Below are 17,674 nucleotides of genomic sequence, written 5' to 3'. Positions count from 1 at the left end.
ATGGAAGTATTTAATGGAAAGCCGAATTCTTTGTCTTGGGAATAAGATTCAAGAACTTACAACAAAAAAAAATGTGTGTATGTATGTTCTCTTTGTTGTTTTCATATGGTCGATTGTAAACAAAATCGAACTTGGTATTCTGTCAAAAAAATGCATTGAGAATTCTCACCATTAATGAATGTTGAATTTTATGCTGTATATGCATAAATCGCGAAGGAATCGAACGATCATTTATGTGAACGTAAGAAGGTTTTCGTCATCGTTCATTCAATTTTTTAATGACTCGACACTTTTTTGTCATTATGGATACGTAATCACGTTTAGAATTGATCTAAGAATATTGATGAAAAGAAGAATTTCTAAACAGAACTGGTTTATTGTTCAAGTGGACACGCACAACAGGTCGGTATATATCATCGATCGTCAATGTTAATTAAAACAAACAAAATTTCTTTTCACCGGCCAAGGCGGTTTTCAGCTAAAAAAATTGTGGATTTTATAGTTTTACGCAAGTTCTTTGATGATCGACAAATATCAAACACAAACAAAAGTTACCATATATATAGAATTTTTATTACATATTTCTTTCATTCGACAAATCTGAACATTCGTTCAGATCTGAACATTAGCTCTTGTGGTGAAAAATTAGAATTTTTAGAGAAAAAAAAGCCGAAAATATAAGCAAATTTTATTCAATTGTGTAGATCTGATTTACAAATTATTGGTTTCCATTCAAATTCATCTCCGGCGCCGCATCATTATAATTGCAAATATATTCGTACCGAAGTGATCTTTTAATGTTGTAGAACCTCTTGCTTGTGTGCTTTCACATACATGCAACCGATGATAAAACTTGGCCGATGAATAATTGAATTTAAAATAACAAAAGATTCCGATCCAATCGCATAGATTTAACCAAATACCTTGATCAGTTTATTCGGTGTGTAGTTGATGAACATATTGCTGTGAAATTTCTGGAAAATCAAACCAAAAATGCATAGATCACGACTGAGTCTTTTGAATGGTCACAGATTGTTCACCAAATTGAAACTAGTTCGCCAGTTTGCCACAGTAATTGAACAAAGGGTATGTAAAAGATAAAATTGATGGGAATTTATTATAAAAAGTCGTCATAATTTGGCAGGCTGGAACATCATTAAAATTGGACGCAGAATGGGAAACAGCTATACCATACAGCAGTATACCGGGTCCAAGTAAATATGCCTTAATTCGTGGTTTTGCTCCTGGAGGTAAGATTTCCATATTCCGAAAAGTAATTGAAAATGTCGCCATTAAAACTTTTTTTTTTGAATCAATTTTCAGGAAAGTATCATGATTTGCCGATCGTTGATATGCATCGTGCGATGCGAAATGATTTCGGTGATGTCGTTCGAATTCCGGGCTTATTGGGCCGGGCCGACACACTGATCACATTCGATCCGAGCATTTTCGAAAAAGTGTTCCGCACTGAAGGCCAGTTCCCCCGGCGTCGTGGATTGGAAACATTTATTTATTATCGAAAAAAAGTGCGACCCGAAGTGTTCGGTGATACCGGCGGTTTGTTGAGTGAACATGGTGAAAGATGGTTGGATGTACGATCAAAAGTGAATCCGGTTATGTTGCAGCCAAAAATCGTTAAAATGTATGTGGAGAAAGTGGATCAGATTGCAACTGAATTTTTGGAGAAAATGAAAACGATGCGCAATACAGAAACAATGGAAATGCCATCAAACTTTGGACATGAATTGAATTGTTGGGCACTTGAATCGATCGGTGTTATTGCACTCGACGAACGATTGGGCATTTTACATAATGCACAACATGTTCACGGTCAAACAATCATCAACGTATGTAGTTTACCTTCTTCACTTTTACACCCGCTTACATAATTTGATTGCATTTATTTTCTCTTTTTTTTTAGAGTGTAAAAGATTTTTTCATTCTTGCCTATGAACTGGATGTGGCACTTTCATTTTGGAAATTTTATAAAACACCCAAATTCTATAAGCTGATGAATGTGTTTGATCAAATGACCGAAACGATAATGCATTACGTTGATAAAGCTGTGAAACGACTTGACACCATTGATCAAACAAAAAGTGATGCAAGCGATCGTAGTGTTTTGGAGAAATTGTTGTTGATTGATCGACGAATTGCAATGGTTATGGCTTTTGATATGATTTTGGCTGGCGTTGACACCGTACGTAACGAGATTTGCATTCAAACAAATTGGAAAATTAATCGATGATTTTTTGTTTGCTTCAAAATTGATTTTTTTCTTGTTTGGTTTTGTAGACTTCAGCGGCGTTGGTCAGTTGTTTGTATCATTTGGCCCAAAATCCCGATAAGCAAATTAAACTACGGGAAGAGGTGTGCAAATCATTACCATTGAAATCGTCAAAGTTGACCACAGACAGCCTGAACAGTATGCCATACATGAGAGCTGTATTGAAAGAGGCGCTCCGTATAAGTCCGGTGTTGGCTGGTAATGCTCGTCAAACAGGCCGCGATATTGTATTGAATGGCTACCAAGTGCCAGAAGGTGTAAGTGAGAGATCGATTTCCATATATATATTTTTTTGGTTTTTTTTTTCTGTCGGACTTTTAGACTGAAGTAGCCATGGCCACGGTGGTTTTGCAAAATGATCCCGAATATTGTCCAAAAACCGATGCATTTATTCCAGAGCGTTGGATTAAAGGAGATCCCCTATATGATGATTCAAAAATGCATGGCAATAATTCATTCGTTTATTTGCCATTTGGTTTTGGTCCACGGTCATGTATCGGACGACGATTTGCTGAAATGGAAATTTTCATAATGCTTTCAAGGTTTACACAGAAATTTTGCAAGAAAACGGAAATCAAAGTCTTTAATTAATAAACTTCCGTTGAACATTTTTTTTTTTGCAGAATCATTCGTGAGTTTAATGTTGAGTACCACTATGGGCCATTGAAATATAAGACGAGTATCATTTTGTCACCAGATGAAGATTTAAAATTCAAATTGACCGATACAAAGCATTAAATGATTGTATTTCCAATGTCCGCAGCTTAACGAATTGTTCAGTGTGTATTTCTTTTGTTTTTCCTCTCTCTCGCATTAATAAATAACATTTATACGCACAAATACTTAAGTATGCATTGAAGAGTAACTCGTTTTGTTTGTTTCCTATTTGTACACACATTATATATGAGCCAAATTTCAACAGCATTCCAGAGAATCCATAGAAAAGTAAAAGAGAAGAAAAAAATAAGTTGTTTTTATGTACATGTCGTTTGCATATGTTTTGTTCATTAGACAAACAGCAGCAGCAGCGAAGACACGCCGTAAGTAGAGCAGTGGAAAGTACGTTTGACACCGTATTGCTAAGGTACTTGGTGTTTCGGTACTTTTCATTCATACATTTGTGATTGACATAAATTCGCTCTATCTCTCTCTCTTTCTCTATTTTTTGACGTTTGTTCATTTATTTAAGGATGGTAAATGTCATAGTGTTCATATCATTGCTCCGAAATTTAGTTTGAAGCAATTTATATCTATTTAAAACTGAACATTTGACTCAGTGTGTCAAAGTAGAACCATATTTTTTTTATATAGCATGATTAAATCATGAACATTGTATTAAGTTTAAATTTATATTAAATTCCAAATGCCATTAATATTATTTTTTATATAATGCTTTGCGTTATATAAGAACAAAAAATAATTTAGTAGCAGCAGATAAAAGAGGGAGAGACAGGGAGAGAGAGAGAGAGAGTGAGTGTGGAAACACATAGAGTGAGCTGAATGTGGTTGTTGGAAGCAAAGTATGTTGCCACTTTATTAATTTAGTAATTAAATAGATAAAGTTAAAATAAAATGGATGGAAATAATGCTAAAAACATCGACAAAAGTATCGATTGGATATTCCATAAATTACGAAGGCCAACATTTATGTGGCATTTGGCTAGCAGCATTACCATAGCCACGGTCGGATTTTTGAGCAAGGTTATCACGGGTAAGTTGAGAAAGAGAAACAAAAAACATTTTTCAGTGTAAGATTTCAAATGTTGAATTGGCGGCTATTTTTTTTTTTCGTTATCAAAACTGAAATGTGTTAAACGTGAACATTTATGATACGATTATAAACAAAACGACAACTTTTTTTTTACAGCTTGGCTGAATCGTGCTCGAATATACAATAACGAGATACTCGCTTCGATTATCGATACAAAACCAGAGCATATACCGTTGTTAACTTTATCTAATCATCATTCGTGCTTTGATGATCCTGGTATTTGGGGTAAATGCATTGACGTCACTTACATTACTCTCTTCTCTTTTTTTGTCAAAACGTGCGCGTGTTAATTGACTGATTTTGGTTTGTTTACATTTTACAGGAATCTTACCAATTCGACATAATTGCAATTTTCGGAAAATCAGGTGGTCGTTAGCTGCTCACGACATATGCTTTACCAAGAGATATCATTCTTACTTTTTTATGACCGGTATGTAAAATATCATGTGGCGTTTTCTTTTTCGTTAACATTGCCATGGGGTTGATTTTGCATTGATGACTAAAAATAGTATATGGGTCGCAAATATATAATTACGTGTGTTTTTTTTTGCTGCATTTCATTCGATCGTGAGAGCATGCATTGCATTGTCTTGATTTATTTGCAAATTTATATTACTTCACCTTATTTCGTATTAATATCGCGTGGTAAAAGTGAGAATATTTTATGAAGAACATAATTTTGAAAATGCGAAAAACATTTCCAGTTCCGAAAGACTTGTGACGAAGACAATTTCCTTGAGTCGATGTCATTTAAATAACACAAAACAATATTCGACCCAGTTTTTTTCAATTTTTTTTTTTGCTCAAATATTGTTTGCTTTGATTTTTTATGAACTGTCCCACCTTTAAAGTAGCATTTGATATTGTTTTCGTTACGAAGTGTGCTAATCGGATTGCATTTTTTTGTCTCTTTTCAGGCAAATGTATTCCAGTAATACGTGGTGGTGGTGTTTATCAAAAAGCGGTTGATTTGTGCATAGAAAAGCTTGCCATCGGCGATTGGGTTCATGTATTTCCCGAAGGAAAAGTGAATATGACCAAAGAGAATCTGCGATTCAAATGGGGTGTTGGACGAATGATTTACGAATCACCAGTTATACCAATTATCGTACCAATTTGGCACGAGGGCATGGACACTGTTTTACCGAATTATCCGCCTTATATATTAAAATTTGGGAAAAAAATTACGATTAACGTGGGTCAACCGATAAATATTAGTGATTTAGTTAATAGCCTAAGATCGAAAAATACACCAGAGCCAATTGCAAGAAAGATTATTACCGATCGATTGCAAGAGGAAATGAACGTAAGAAGAACCATTGAATTGCCGATTTCAAATTTACTAACTGTGTCCAAATCTCTCTCTCTATTTCAGATTCTCAGGCAATCAACTGAAAAATTACATGCTGTGTAGCATTATCGGTATATCCAAAATGATAAAAGAACAAAAAAAAAAGTTTATGGGGATTTATTATTAAAAAGAGTAAAGTTTATCCGTTTGAAGTATCATACATAGGTTCAACAAATTGTTTTCAAATTGTTTAGCAAATAATGAATATTCTGGAATTTATACATTTCAAATCGAAATCTTTTTAAAACATTTGAAATAAAAGCAATAATTTCATGGAATTATTTATCCAATACACTTTCTCTCTCTCTCTATCTCTCTCTCTCTCTTTTTCTCTTTTATTTAATGCATTTCATTTTACTATAGTTATAAACATAATTATTTTCGATAAATCTTTTTATTTCTGTGATTTTACAACATTAAATTCAATGAACGAACAAAAAAAAAATTACATGAAAATGAAATAATATCAAGCGAGACTAACTAATAACAAAAGAAGAAGATAGTAATGGCAAAAGCTTAAATTTTGCTTCGATGAAAAATTGTTCGAATAAACAAGATTATGTATGATAAAAGTGTTTATTTTTTAAAAATAATAATGCATTGTGCGCGCGCCATTCCAAAAAAAAAAAAAATAAAAACCATTTTACATATTTATTATATTTATTCGGTTTCTTCTTCACTTTCGTATTTTGAACTTTCCGCTTCGTTGGATGCAACCGATTGTGCATCATCGTCAGTGACGTCCACCGTTTCATGGTTGATAACAACATCATCTTCATTTTCAATATCGTCATTATCAGCATATTTTGAACTTTGTGGACCTTCACTTATTTCATCGGCCACTGAGTGACCACTTTCACTGGCCGCCTCTTCCTCTTGTTGTTTGCGTGCTTCGGCTTCCTGTTGTCTTGCAAGTTCTATTTATAAACATACGGTGTCAATAATTCAATTTTGAAACATACAATCCATCCAGAGAAATCGTTATCTTCGGTTACCTGCAAGTTCAGCAGCTTGTCTCGCTATTTCGGCCTCCTGTTCTTGTTGAGCGATCTCTTCCAATTCAGCTAATCTTGCCATTTCGATTTCACGTTGTTTTTGCTCTTGTTGACGACGCTCTTCTTCGGCAAGTCTTTCTGCACGAAGTTGCTCTTCATCGACTTCGCTTTCGGAGAGTGGCTCGTCATGGGCACTAATTTTCAACGTAAATAGGTCAGGATCGTCAAATTAATGTGTTTTTATGAAGAGAAATAAAACTGAACTTACATTGAGTCATCTGCAGCGGACGGTTCGGCTTCGGAGTGTTCGTCATGTGAAGGTTCTTCTGGAGCGGATTCTATGAATTGACCGTGTTCAATAACATTCTAAATTGGAAGCAAAATCGTTAACATACCTTCGGCTTGTCTGGCGAGTTCGGCTTGTCTCTCACGTTCTTCAGCTTCGATTCTTTCTTGTTCCTCCTTTGCTTCTTGTTCTTTGCGTTGACGTTCAAGCTCTGCATAAAATTCGGGTATATTTATTGCAATTGTTAAATCGGTATGTGTTACTGTCGAAACTTACCGGCCTGTCTCTCAAGCTCAGCTTGTCTCTCTAGTTCGGCTTGTCTTTCGATTTCAGCCTGTCGTTCCCGTTCAGCTTCTTCAGCAGCAATTCTTGCCAATTCCATTTTTTTGGCTTCTTCTTCGGCTTTTTGTCTCTTCAATTCTATGAATTTTACAATAATTTTGAATGTTTATTGATTCATTTCTACTAATTTTGTTGCCACACTTACCAGCCTTTCTATTGAGTTCAGCCTGACGCTGACGTTCTGCTTCCTCTTCAGCAGCGATTCTCTGTTGTTCAAGCTGACGAGCTTCTTCTTCTTCTTCAGCCTTCTTACGTTCTGCATTTTTGACAAAAAACAAAAACTCATCATTCAGTTTTTTTGAAAAAAAGTGAAAAAAATGTTCTTTTTCAAATACCAGCAGCTTCTTTGCGTGCACGTTCGGCTTCCTGACGTTGTTGTTCCTTCAAACGTTCAGCTTCTTCTTCTTCAATTTGCTTTTGTTTTTCTGATTTTTTCGCCTTGACTGGTCTATAAAGGATCATCGAAATAAAAAAAAAAATTATTTCATGATTTGATTTGAATAGAATGCAATCGAAACATACTCATCCTGTAATTTGGATGCGAATTCACTCTTTCTCTTGGCAAAGGCATCTTCATCGAATGTCTCCTCGGCCAGCGCTTGTAGTCGTTGTGCGCGCAATGCTTGTTTGTCTCTCATTTCATCATCTAATTCATCATCGTTGCCCTTGGGTTGTGAAAATTTGCGTGAAGGTCTCAATGGATCTAATTTAGCTAAAGGTTGAAAATCAAACGAAGATGAAATTTAAACTTACCCAATGTAACTATGTAAAATTGGCTATTTTGTGTGTATGTGTGTGTGTTTGTGTGGGTGTGTGTGTTTATTTTATATGTTTGTATAGCTTTTGTACAATAATTTTTTTATATAAATATATTTAGCATTCACATTCAATCAAAACACAGACGGCAAATAAAAATATGTAATTAAAACAAATTCTCATCATTCTTGGTTTCTTTAGAATGCCATCGACAAATTCTTTGAATAAAAAGAACTTTTTTTTTATTTTATTAGTGATTCAAAATTTATGTACATCAAATCAATTATTTTCATTTATTATTTGTTGCATATGTACAAAGACAGGTTTATATTACTTTTAGTGTATAGCAAAAGAAACGGAAAAATTAAGAAAAAAAAAAAAAACAGAAAAAATGAAATAAAATCGTATTTTTTTGTTGTGCTTGTTTTGTTTTTTTAATTATTGCATATGTTGGTTTTCGGTTTACTTTGTTTCATTTCATTCTCTATATATTGGGTTCGGTCGTACATTATTGGTTTGCATCATAATAAATTCATCATCATCAGCATATGATTGATTTTCAACAGGTTGCATAAATAGACATAAAAAGTTAAAAAGGAACAAACAGCAACAACAAAAAGGAGAAACACAAATGTAAATAGGTATTGAATGTGTAACACAATTTCTTTTCGCTTTTTTTATATATATATAACATCGACGATCGCGATTCCATTGTTGCGCCCTTGTCCTGTGCTGGCGCCTTTAAGCTCTACGAACATTCAGCTTAAAGATAAGAAAGAACGTTTAAACAATAAATTAAAAATTTTGGAACACAAGCATCGAACAAAATTATAAAGAAAACAACAACGTAACGAAAAAAAACAAAAAAAAAATAAAAAAAAAAAAAAAAAAAAAACATGACACAAATACGGTGGACAGGATGGCAAATTCTACTGTTATTATAGTTTTTAAACAAAATAACATTAATTTTTTCTCTCTCCATTTAACAAATTCAAAATCTACATCGAATCAACAAAAAAAAAATAATAAAATTGTGACAACAGACAAGAAGTATTAAAGAATAACAGTGATATGGAGAGATAGAGAGATAAAGTGACAGAAAGAGCTTTTCTGATGATTTGCGTAGTGTGTTTTCTTTTAAATACGTAGAATATACCTACATGATTCTAAAGTTTTAAGGAGAGGTGTTTCCTGGTTTTCAGCGGCGGCCTTACGATTTTTCAGGTAATAGGATAAAAGATTTACATCGTTGCGTACTTTATCATCATCATAAGCCGTTGTTGCTCTTCGCGTATTGTAAGCTTTGTTTCCGACTATGCGAACCGATGCTAAGTGGCTTTTCCCTATTTTTTTCATTTCAGGGTTTTTTTTTTATTTCGAGTGGGTTTTTGATAGGATTGATTGTGTTTAATATGTTTGTTCAGTTGAAAGCAGTTGATTGATAATCGATGAGGAGGGCGTTTGGTTGGTTTGTTGTTTTGTTCAGTCAAAATGTCCAGCGCATATCCATAATTTGCGATTTGGTTTATTTTTTTTGGTTTGTGTTTCGTTCACAAATTTCGGAAACAGTACATAATAATATAATGTATACAATATTAATCAAAAACAGATCAGAATTCAATTCTTATTCACGATACAAATCAATGTATGTCAGATTTTAAGATGTTCAGAGGTAAGAAGATGTCGTTGACTTTTCAAAGTAAAAAAAAAATAATAGTGTTTCATTCAGCGCAAGTTATCGTGCATTTTCGTCAACACCCGAAAATGGTTAGTGATGAAAAACAGGCATACGAGATTGTATTATTAGTTAGAAAGAAGAAAATGATTAGTTACACATTCAAAATGATTCAATATAGTTTATGTTTGGTGTATGTGTGTGAATGATGAAAATAATGTTTAAATCGTGATGTAAGTTATGTGACATTATGTACAAATCTATTTAACGCATTATGTAGATACATTGTTGCAATGAAACGAAATTAAATGAACATGTGTGTAGCACATTAAAATGCATTCACTTCATTTAACATTTTCATTTTGGTTGCGTTACAATGTTAATGAGTCTGAACTGAAACGAAATGAGCATTTTTCTTTCTCTCTTTGATAATTTGCTAAAATTCTAAAATGACATACCGATGTACTTGTTTGGATTCCACGATTCGAGGCCGTTGTAAGTGGTGCTCTTTAATGGTGCAACGAGATGAGCCACAAATGAGTCGGGACCATAACGCTTTTCATACCTATGTAACATAAACATTGTTTTTTATCCCGCGTGCAAAATGCGATTTCGTGCAAATACTCACTTGGCCGTGTAAGATGAGACGGGCAAACAGCTTTGAGCGCGGTCAACACGTTGATGAATTTTACGAATCAAAGTGTTTGCATCATTGCGAATTGTTTTGGTGGCATCATCAAAAGCCTGTCGTCCATAAAAAATAACGAAATAAATCAAAAACTTAATCACAATCGAAAATCGAAATGATTCTTCTTTTCACACAAAAAAAAAAAAAACATTTAATACATACGAATGAGTCACATTTTAGAATAAAAATCGAATCAAATGATTTGAGCCACCAATAGCTTTTTGTATATAACTTACACGCACTGAGTCCGAATTCAAATAGCTATCGGTGTATAAATGACCAGGACGGGATCGGATCTTGTTTTCAATACGTTTGTACTCCTTTTCGAAGATACTGGGTCTCGTACGGATACTGTACGTGGTACGAGTTGGTGATGTTGAGATACGTGTTGTGTAAGAGCGAACTGGGTATGATTCGAGAAAATTCGTTTTTGATATTAACGGCAAACTATTATTTTTCTATGCTACACTTAAATAAATTCATTCGACCATCACATTCAATCCATTTGTGGAATGAAAACTGATGCTTTTCGATCCATATTTAAAGTCTTTAATTTGCAGAAAAATGCGAATTTATTTGGCTTTCAAAATAATTGCTCGCTATCAATAATACGGAAAATTGTGTATGTGAAAGAGTGAGAGTGTGTGTGTGTGTGTGTGTGTGTACAAACCGTAATTGGCTGGTGATGTCAAAACAGCGATTGGTGTTATTGGGAAACGAGCTGGAGTTGAATAACGAACAGGAGTCGAGTAACGCATTGGTGTTACGGCTCTGAACGTTGGGACTGAAACAATACGCGTTATTGTTCTGGCTGGTGTTACAGATGAACGTGATACAGATGATCGTGTTCCGGTTACAAGACGTTTGTGTGCAACATAAGGAATTGTTCGGTGACGTACAACGGGATAGGTTGAATATATTGGATAGGTTGTGAAACTGTGTACCTGTATATATGTTGTTTTTTTTTTGATGAAAACACAAATGGATCAAAGAGAGAGATAGAGAGAGTCAGAGACACAGACAGAGGCAAAGATGATGTAAGAATACAATGATTGACAACACATGGATATGATACATTAAATGGGTGAAAACATCGCATTTTCGACTGCTATGATGAACATGACGAAAAAAAGCTCCGTTAAGGAGATAAATACTCGGTTTTCTTGAATTAAACATACCTTTTTGACGATAGAAGGAACACTGATGACGCGTGACTGTAATGGAAACAACAAAATCGTTCGATCAAAATTTTTGGCCAAATTAACAATTTTTTTTTTTTACAAAACACATTTATTACACTTGCAAAAGACAAGACCGACCCAGTTTCGGTTTCGACCAAAACACAGTCAGTCTTTTATGAGTGTAATTTGTCGCATTTCAATTGATTTTTTTAGAGAAAGATATGTACATTTTCGAACAGATGCAACAAATAATATCAAGTTATAAAAATTATAACGACTCAAACATTTTGAATGGCATTAATAAATGGTCAAAAAGCATTATAACGAAATTAAAAAAAAAAACACGTAGGTAAGTACTTTTCAAAGTGAAATGTCAATGTTCATCTGAAAAGTTCGTGATTTGCAGTAAAGCTGGAATTGATTTCGCTGCGTGTAGGAAACCATTGAAAAAAATGGAAACTCGGTGGTTCGAAAAAGAGATTTTGGTGGGTAGGACGGATTTGTGTGGTGTGTGTGTGTGTCAAAAAATGCGATTTGTGTGTGTGTGCGTGTGTATGCAAAAGAAGAGAAACAACAAAAGAAACACAAAGAAAACACAACAATATTTTTTCTTGATGTAAATTGATTTGAGCATTCGAAATAATTTCCTTTTTATTGAATAAAATGTATATAGCAAATAGTACAAATTTAGCCAAACAAAATTTCTTTTCTTCGCCTTATGTACAGACATTGTTTTCTTTTTTTTTTAAAAATGCAATTTTGTTCCAGCCTAAAATTTCTTTTTATTACATCAAACTCTAACAACGAATGATTACTGGCACATGTTTACGGTTCCTAAATTAAGCAATTTTCAAAGCATTTCATTTGCGTCTGCTAAAACTGATATAAAACTCTAGAGTGAAAAAAAGCCGAAATAGAATTGGTGTGACATTTTCATAGATTTTTTTTTGTTTTTTTTTTTTTAGTATTTTGGATCATTTTGTGTAGAAGTGGTCTACGACAATTTCGATCGGTGCCACATCTAATTGGCTATGAATTTAGACGCGGTATGAATAATGACGATAAGTAGTGCCATGAGGCAAACGTCCTGAGGTGGTTGAAGAGTAACTGTAGTCACCAGGACGCGAGCCAGTTGATGATGTACGGTCAGTTGAATAGTTGTAACCGCCTGGGCCTGAAGCACTTTTGCGCTCAGTGGTTGATGAATAGGTTGATCTTTCTGGACGACCGTATGGATTATTTGAATCGCGCACGGATGACGATGACGAAGAGTATGAATAAGAATATTGTTGTTCAGCTGTACGTGGACGGGTCGCGTCTGATACGCTATAGTAACGTGGAGTCTGTAAACAATTATACATATATTTTACAATGCAATTTAAGAGTGTTTGCTTATAACCGGGCAAGTGTACTGGCTACTGATCACCATGATTTTAATCTAAGATTGTTTTTGTTTTGTTTTTTTTTCTAGTTTTTCATCATTTCGATAAATATAGAATCGAACACAAAAAATAAATTGAATGTTGTGCTGTTTTTTTGAATCAATTTTGCATTTCGTTTGCATTCACAATCATATCTTTGAATGTATGCTTGTATGAGATTGATGGAAATTTGATTTCTAATTTCTACAGAAGCGATTATTTCGTATTTGAAGAAGAAGAATGATTTGGAACAGCAAAATGGAAAGATCGGGGATAATCATCGAATTGAAAATGAGTGGCGAAGTCATAATTCATTCGAGAATTATGTTTTCATACAACAAACGCAATGAAACACATCGTCAGGATCAATTCACACTGTGCTTGTTTCTCTGTGTGTGTTTATGTGTCTACTTTATATAATTTTTTGCAACGTGAAGGAAATTCAACTTCGATAAATTATAATCATGGTACTTTGTTTTGGTTTTTTAAGTTAAGCGAAATTCTACAAATCATCAGAAAATGCATTGTTAAATTGAATTATTATTAATTGCTCGTGTGTAAGATATATTATATCTGTGGGGAAGATAAGTATGAAAACAAATTATGTAGCGATTTGTTGTCAGAAAAAAAATAAATGTGTAAATGTCTTATGGGAAGTTGAATGATTCAAATTAGTAGAGGTGAGAAATGGAAAAGACCAGAAAATTTAGGAGAAATCTACCTATTGCACTTCAACAACACTATCTACATTGATTACCTGTGCAAAGCTACAATTAATCGACCTGTTTTCTCTTTAGTTTTTCACAATTTGCTGCAGTTTATATTGCTGGAAAATCGATTTTAAGATATGGCAATTTCGCCGAAATTTCGCGAGAAACGATTTAAAAAAAAAACTCTTTCGTCTATGACATAAACAAATCATCTCATGTTTAATTTCGCAGTAGAATTTCGATCAAAATTCCCCGTTTATAATGGGCTTGTTTTTTTTAGAATCAAAAGATCAAAGACAGGCAATAATTAATATGGATATGGGGGTTGGAAAATCAACAACAAAAACGTTTTTTTATGTCTTGTTTAGTTTCACATTTGTAATTCGATTTTTTTATATGTCTGAATGTACATGTTGGTACTTCGTATAAAGTTATGCTAAAAAAGTGTGTGTTTGTGTTTGGTGTTTATGTGATCGTGGATATTAATATTTTGTGGGTTGAGGTGTTTATTTGTGGTTGTATTTGGATGGCTCGTAAAAGAAAACTTGTCGGTGGGGATCTTTGACGGCAGCAGTATTGTGCAAACGTGGTAACACTTTGTCCATGGAAAATTTATCGGTTATTAAGGCAGCACTGCCCCCACCTTCACGGATATCTGCATTGCGCCGTACTTCACCAAGTACACGATTCCGAGTTGCATCACGTGCCGAAATATATGGATGAATTGGACGATCGAGGATTTCTTGATTTGGTTTGATTCCTTCGCGATTAATTCGATCCAAAATCGACACTTTTTCTTCGCATCGTGGTTTTCGCTTTCCGAATGCGGTTATCGGATCGGCAATAAGGCTTGGCCGTGGAACAAATGGCACTTTTTCCCAATCTACTTCACGTCTCTGTAATTAGATGCAAACAGGGAAGAGAGAGAGAGAGAGAGAGAGAGAATGGTCCGGAATCGATCATCGGTCAATTTTTTTTGTTCATTTTGAGAATGATTTTGATATTTTTGATTTTTTTTTGTGTGAGGCAAACTGGTGTGCATCTGTCTCTATATTGCCAAGCTTCAAGCCGTGAAAGCTGCCATACTCGGTTATTTTGTTTGTTTGTTGTTGTTTTTATTATTGGAATAATGTATGTATAGGGTTGTGTGTGACAACGATCATTACAGTTGTTGAAACGGCTCAAATTCCAAACCAATTACGATCTACTATTCATAAACGACATTTTTTGTTTTTGTGTGTTTTTTTTTGTGTCGTCTATGACTGATTGCATTGGCATCGTGTACTTCATTTATTATTTCGATGAAAAGAAAAACACTTTGACAAAACATTTCTCTTTTTTTTTTCGTTTTGTGTGTGCCATGTTGAAAAATAAAACTCATCTATAAATGCTGTCATGTATTTTTGAAATTTGCTACACTAGGAATTAGCTAAATTTGTAACCTCCTTCACATAAAAGAAACAGTTTTCAATTCGAACCGCGAAAATCACACGAAATGGCCCAACTCTCAATCATTTTTCACAGACAAACTTATACATAATTATTTCGCTTTTTAGCACAGCATTTTTATGTGTTAAATTATATAGAAATGTTTGGTGTTTTGTTTGTGTGAATAAGCTTCAATCAAAAAAAAAAAAAATCTCGATTTTATTGTGTATGTGTGTATAATTTCTGTTTTGGTGTGTAAATGTTGCAAATGAAGCAAAAAAATAATTTTCGGTTTCTTAGTGTCAATTTTGTGTTTTGCAAGTTAGTCTTCGAACGATCTATAGTTAGTTAAATGTTGTACGAATTATGATGTCGCAGTAAAAAAAGAGGATTTTCATGTCGGCAGCATTTGTTGTTTAATTTCAAAAATGACCTCTAATATTCAGAAAATGAAATCATTGCCAATTGAAACTAAAAGAGAGATAGAGAGAGAGAGAGAGAAAAGCAAACGACATCCCGAGATTCGTTCCATTTTATTTTCTATTTTGAATGCTTTCCAAATACAAGCTTTAATGAGCAATAAATTGTGACGATGATTCTGTGATAGCAAATATGTGTGGATTCATAGAAAAAGTTTCGCCTCTCAGCTATTTTTAGGCTATACATATATATTATGGCAAAACTGAAACTTGAACGACATCAGATCAGAAAATGAGAATTTCCACATTGAAAATAAGAAGAGGCGTTAGTTGCTGCTATTATTAAACCTGGCATTTTCATAAGCAAAATGTGCACACACACACACACACACACAAAAATAATACACACTGAAACCGACCATTAAAAATTTAGAAGAATAAGAGCTGCAAAAAATGCCATGATTCATCCGAGAATGAATCGAAAGAGAGAGAGGGAGAGAGAAAGAGATGAAGAGAGAAAAGTGGATTTCTCGTCGTAAATATAAATAGTATGTATTCCACACACGATTTATTGAAAATACCACATAATATTGGTCGTCCGAATTGGGTCTCGGGAATATTTGATATATTCGGATTTGTGTTTGAGTGTATGTTCTGTAATAAGTTATGATATGTTATGTACGTCATAATCTAATGCTATTCAAAAGAACTTTTAAATCAAAAACAAACGCTCCGCCCAAGCATAGATTTTTCAAAATATACATATTTCTATCGCCAAATGACTAACTAAAAGGTAAAGCGAGAAAACTTGATAAAATTGAGAATGAAAACATTTTCAACTATCGAACCAGTAATCAGACGAATTCCAATAAACGAATTAGTTGATCTAAAGTGTCTTTAATTAATTGTTTAAAATTACTTTAGCATGACTGTTAAGAATCTGTCGACTTGAATCTAACAATAACAAATAATACCAATTCCATTGTTAAGTTCCATTAAGTTGGTTTTAAACAATAAAAAAGCAAACTAATATATAATTAGTGACATTGAGTCTAAGGATGAAAGATAAAAGAAAAACCAACACACACACACGCCATCGATTTAGTAGTCCGTTAGCATTGTATGACATTCCGATTCATAATTTACGAAAATGCACAAAATAATGAATAAATATAAAAGGGTAGAGTTCTTTGTAAGATTCTTACCGTCACCGAGTATGACGACACATTTGGCCGGGATGAATACGGTCTGCGTGTTGTATAGAAATCACTTTCGTAAACCATTTTGTTTATGTTCTTTTTTAGATAATTTGATTAATTGGATTTATTCACAATAAACTTCCTTCGTATCGCACACAAACACTTCTACAATTTTTAAAGAAAATATGAGAGAAAAAGAAAAAAAAGTGGAAGAAAAACGTAAGAATAATATAAAAATAAGGATTTTTTTGTTTCAAAAACTAAATTCGAAGTTTGCAAACAAAAAAAAAAGTTAAATTTGACTACGGTTCATTGAATGAACTTTTGAATTAAATTTCACACATAAAATCGAAATTGAATTAAAAAAAATGGATTTTCTTTTATAAAAACACACAAAAGAGAACGCACAAATAAGCTCCGCACTCGACGCCTGGTGGAATTGCTCTGACCGAAACTGATTTAATAACTCTCATCAAACTCGATTTCAACAGCATCAGCATCACCACCACCAACAACAACTAGAGAAACAAAACACACGCGAAAAAAAAAACATTTTGAATATATTTTTGGAACTGAACTAGGCGATGAGAAGCACAAAAAAAACATTCGTTCATGTATTTTAAGGTCATGCTCATCGGTGGCTCTCAGTGTGTGATTTTTCGTTTACAAACGATCTTCTAGGTAATCAATTTATTTTTCTCATTCGGAAAAACGAGAAAATCGAGTGAAATTCCTTCATGATTTGTCTACAAGACAAATGCAGTTCGTATCGAATTCGGCGTGGCGCATGACGTACATATGTTTATAGGCGTCACTCATTCGATCCATTAGTGTAGAGAGAGAGAGAGAGGAGAAAAATCGACAACAACGACAAAAACAACAACAACCACGACGATCGCATCCCATTCAGAATTATTGTTTTTCTTGGAAATTATTTAAAATTCGAAGTGATTCGGCAATGAATTCGCAAAAGTGAAAATGTTGTAATAAACGTAGGCATTCGAATTTTGTCATTCGAACGCTAAATGTGCCTATAGACTATATAGTCTCAATAACGAAAGTGCGATGAGTGCGATGCGACACAAAGAGCATAAAGTTCAGTCTACTGACAATACCATCTCACACAATCATTTGATATAAATAATAAGATGACTAAGCACTCTGA

General features: G+C 33.8%; 3 protein-coding genes across 7 annotated transcripts; 2 read left to right on the top strand and 1 right to left on the bottom strand.

The window, feature by feature from the left end:
* Nucleotides 1-185: 185 nt before the first annotated feature.
* Nucleotides 186-3,146, top strand: LOC116339107 (probable cytochrome P450 12b2, mitochondrial). The gene is made up of 8 exons (XM_031764773.1): nucleotides 186-402; nucleotides 933-1,086; nucleotides 1,145-1,250; nucleotides 1,324-1,847; nucleotides 1,922-2,200; nucleotides 2,296-2,544; nucleotides 2,609-2,829; nucleotides 2,911-3,146. Exons 2-8 carry the CDS (start codon nucleotides 994-996, stop codon nucleotides 3,023-3,025), a joined length of 1,587 nt encoding a protein of 528 aa, XP_031620633.1. The 5' UTR covers nucleotides 186-402; nucleotides 933-993; the 3' UTR covers nucleotides 3,026-3,146.
* Nucleotides 3,147-3,477: 331 nt separating this feature from the next.
* LOC116339311 (tafazzin homolog) lies at nucleotides 3,478-5,505 on the top strand. The gene is made up of 5 exons (XM_031765118.1): nucleotides 3,478-3,998; nucleotides 4,155-4,283; nucleotides 4,381-4,488; nucleotides 4,976-5,364; nucleotides 5,434-5,505. The coding sequence occupies exons 1-5, from the start codon at nucleotides 3,860-3,862 to the stop codon at nucleotides 5,470-5,472; spliced, it is 804 nt and encodes a 267-aa protein (XP_031620978.1). The 5' UTR covers nucleotides 3,478-3,859; the 3' UTR covers nucleotides 5,473-5,505.
* Nucleotides 5,506-5,916: 411 nt separating this feature from the next.
* On the bottom strand, nucleotides 5,917-17,036 carry LOC116339310 (protein anoxia up-regulated-like). 5 transcript variants are annotated; one of them, XM_031765112.1, is made up of 16 exons: nucleotides 16,918-17,036; nucleotides 16,516-16,674; nucleotides 11,330-11,365; nucleotides 10,822-11,095; nucleotides 10,388-10,554; nucleotides 10,092-10,207; nucleotides 9,922-10,028; nucleotides 8,949-9,131; nucleotides 7,555-7,744; nucleotides 7,368-7,480; nucleotides 7,178-7,288; nucleotides 6,967-7,110; nucleotides 6,800-6,901; nucleotides 6,673-6,742; nucleotides 6,405-6,598; nucleotides 5,917-6,326 (listed from the first exon to the last, which is right to left on the bottom strand). In XM_031765112.1, the coding sequence occupies exons 2-16, from the start codon at nucleotides 16,591-16,593 to the stop codon at nucleotides 6,070-6,072; spliced, it is 2,142 nt and encodes a 713-aa protein (XP_031620972.1). In that variant the 5' UTR covers nucleotides 16,594-16,674; nucleotides 16,918-17,036; the 3' UTR covers nucleotides 5,917-6,069. The 5 variants fall into 5 exon arrangements, with proteins under 5 accessions (XP_031620972.1, XP_031620974.1, XP_031620975.1 ...); XM_031765114.1 differs by lacking the exon at nucleotides 8,949-9,131 and having other exon boundaries at nucleotides 5,920-6,326; XM_031765115.1 differs by lacking the exons at nucleotides 5,917-6,326; nucleotides 6,405-6,598; nucleotides 6,673-6,742; ... (3 more) ...; nucleotides 7,368-7,480; nucleotides 7,555-7,744 and adding an exon at nucleotides 8,176-8,550.
* Nucleotides 17,037-17,674: the final 638 nt, after the last annotated feature.

The sequence above is a fragment of the Contarinia nasturtii genome, unplaced genomic scaffold (genome assembly GCF_009176525.2).
Source record: "Contarinia nasturtii isolate CC-2019 unplaced genomic scaffold, AAFC_CNas_1.1 Cnas_scaffold_493, whole genome shotgun sequence".
NCBI lineage: Eukaryota > Metazoa > Arthropoda > Insecta > Diptera > Cecidomyiidae > Contarinia > Contarinia nasturtii.
Note: the sequence above shows the minus strand (reverse complement) of the source record. Positions and strands in the feature narration are given on the sequence as shown.

Excerpts from the sequence above, each read along its gene's own strand:
- LOC116339107 (XM_031764773.1), top strand. The coding sequence starts at position 994 with ATGCATAGATCACGACTGAGTCTTTTGAATGGTCACAGATTGTTCACC. Across the intron at positions 2,201-2,295 it reads TTTTGGCTGGCGTTGACACC|ACTTCAGCGGCGTTGGTCAG; the intron begins GTACGTAACGAG and ends TTGGTTTTGTAG. Across the intron at positions 2,545-2,608 it reads GCTACCAAGTGCCAGAAGGT|ACTGAAGTAGCCATGGCCAC; the intron begins GTAAGTGAGAGA and ends TCGGACTTTTAG.
- LOC116339310 (XM_031765112.1), bottom strand. The coding sequence starts at position 16,593 with ATGGTTTACGAAAGTGATTTCTATACAACACGCAGACCGTATTCATCC. Across the intron at positions 7,745-8,948 it reads CCTTAAAACTTTAGAATCAT|CTAAATTAGATCCATTGAGA; the intron begins GTAGGTATATTC and ends TTCAACCTTTAG. Across the intron at positions 6,902-6,966 it reads TGAGCTTGAGAGACAGGCCG|AGCTTGAACGTCAACGCAAA; the intron begins GTAAGTTTCGAC and ends AATTTTATGCAG.
- LOC116339311 (XM_031765118.1), top strand. The coding sequence starts at position 3,860 with ATGGATGGAAATAATGCTAAAAACATCGACAAAAGTATCGATTGGATA. Across the intron at positions 4,489-4,975 it reads TTCTTACTTTTTTATGACCG|GCAAATGTATTCCAGTAATA; the intron begins GTATGTAAAATA and ends GTCTCTTTTCAG. Across the intron at positions 5,365-5,433 it reads GATTGCAAGAGGAAATGAAC|ATTCTCAGGCAATCAACTGA; the intron begins GTAAGAAGAACC and ends TCTCTATTTCAG.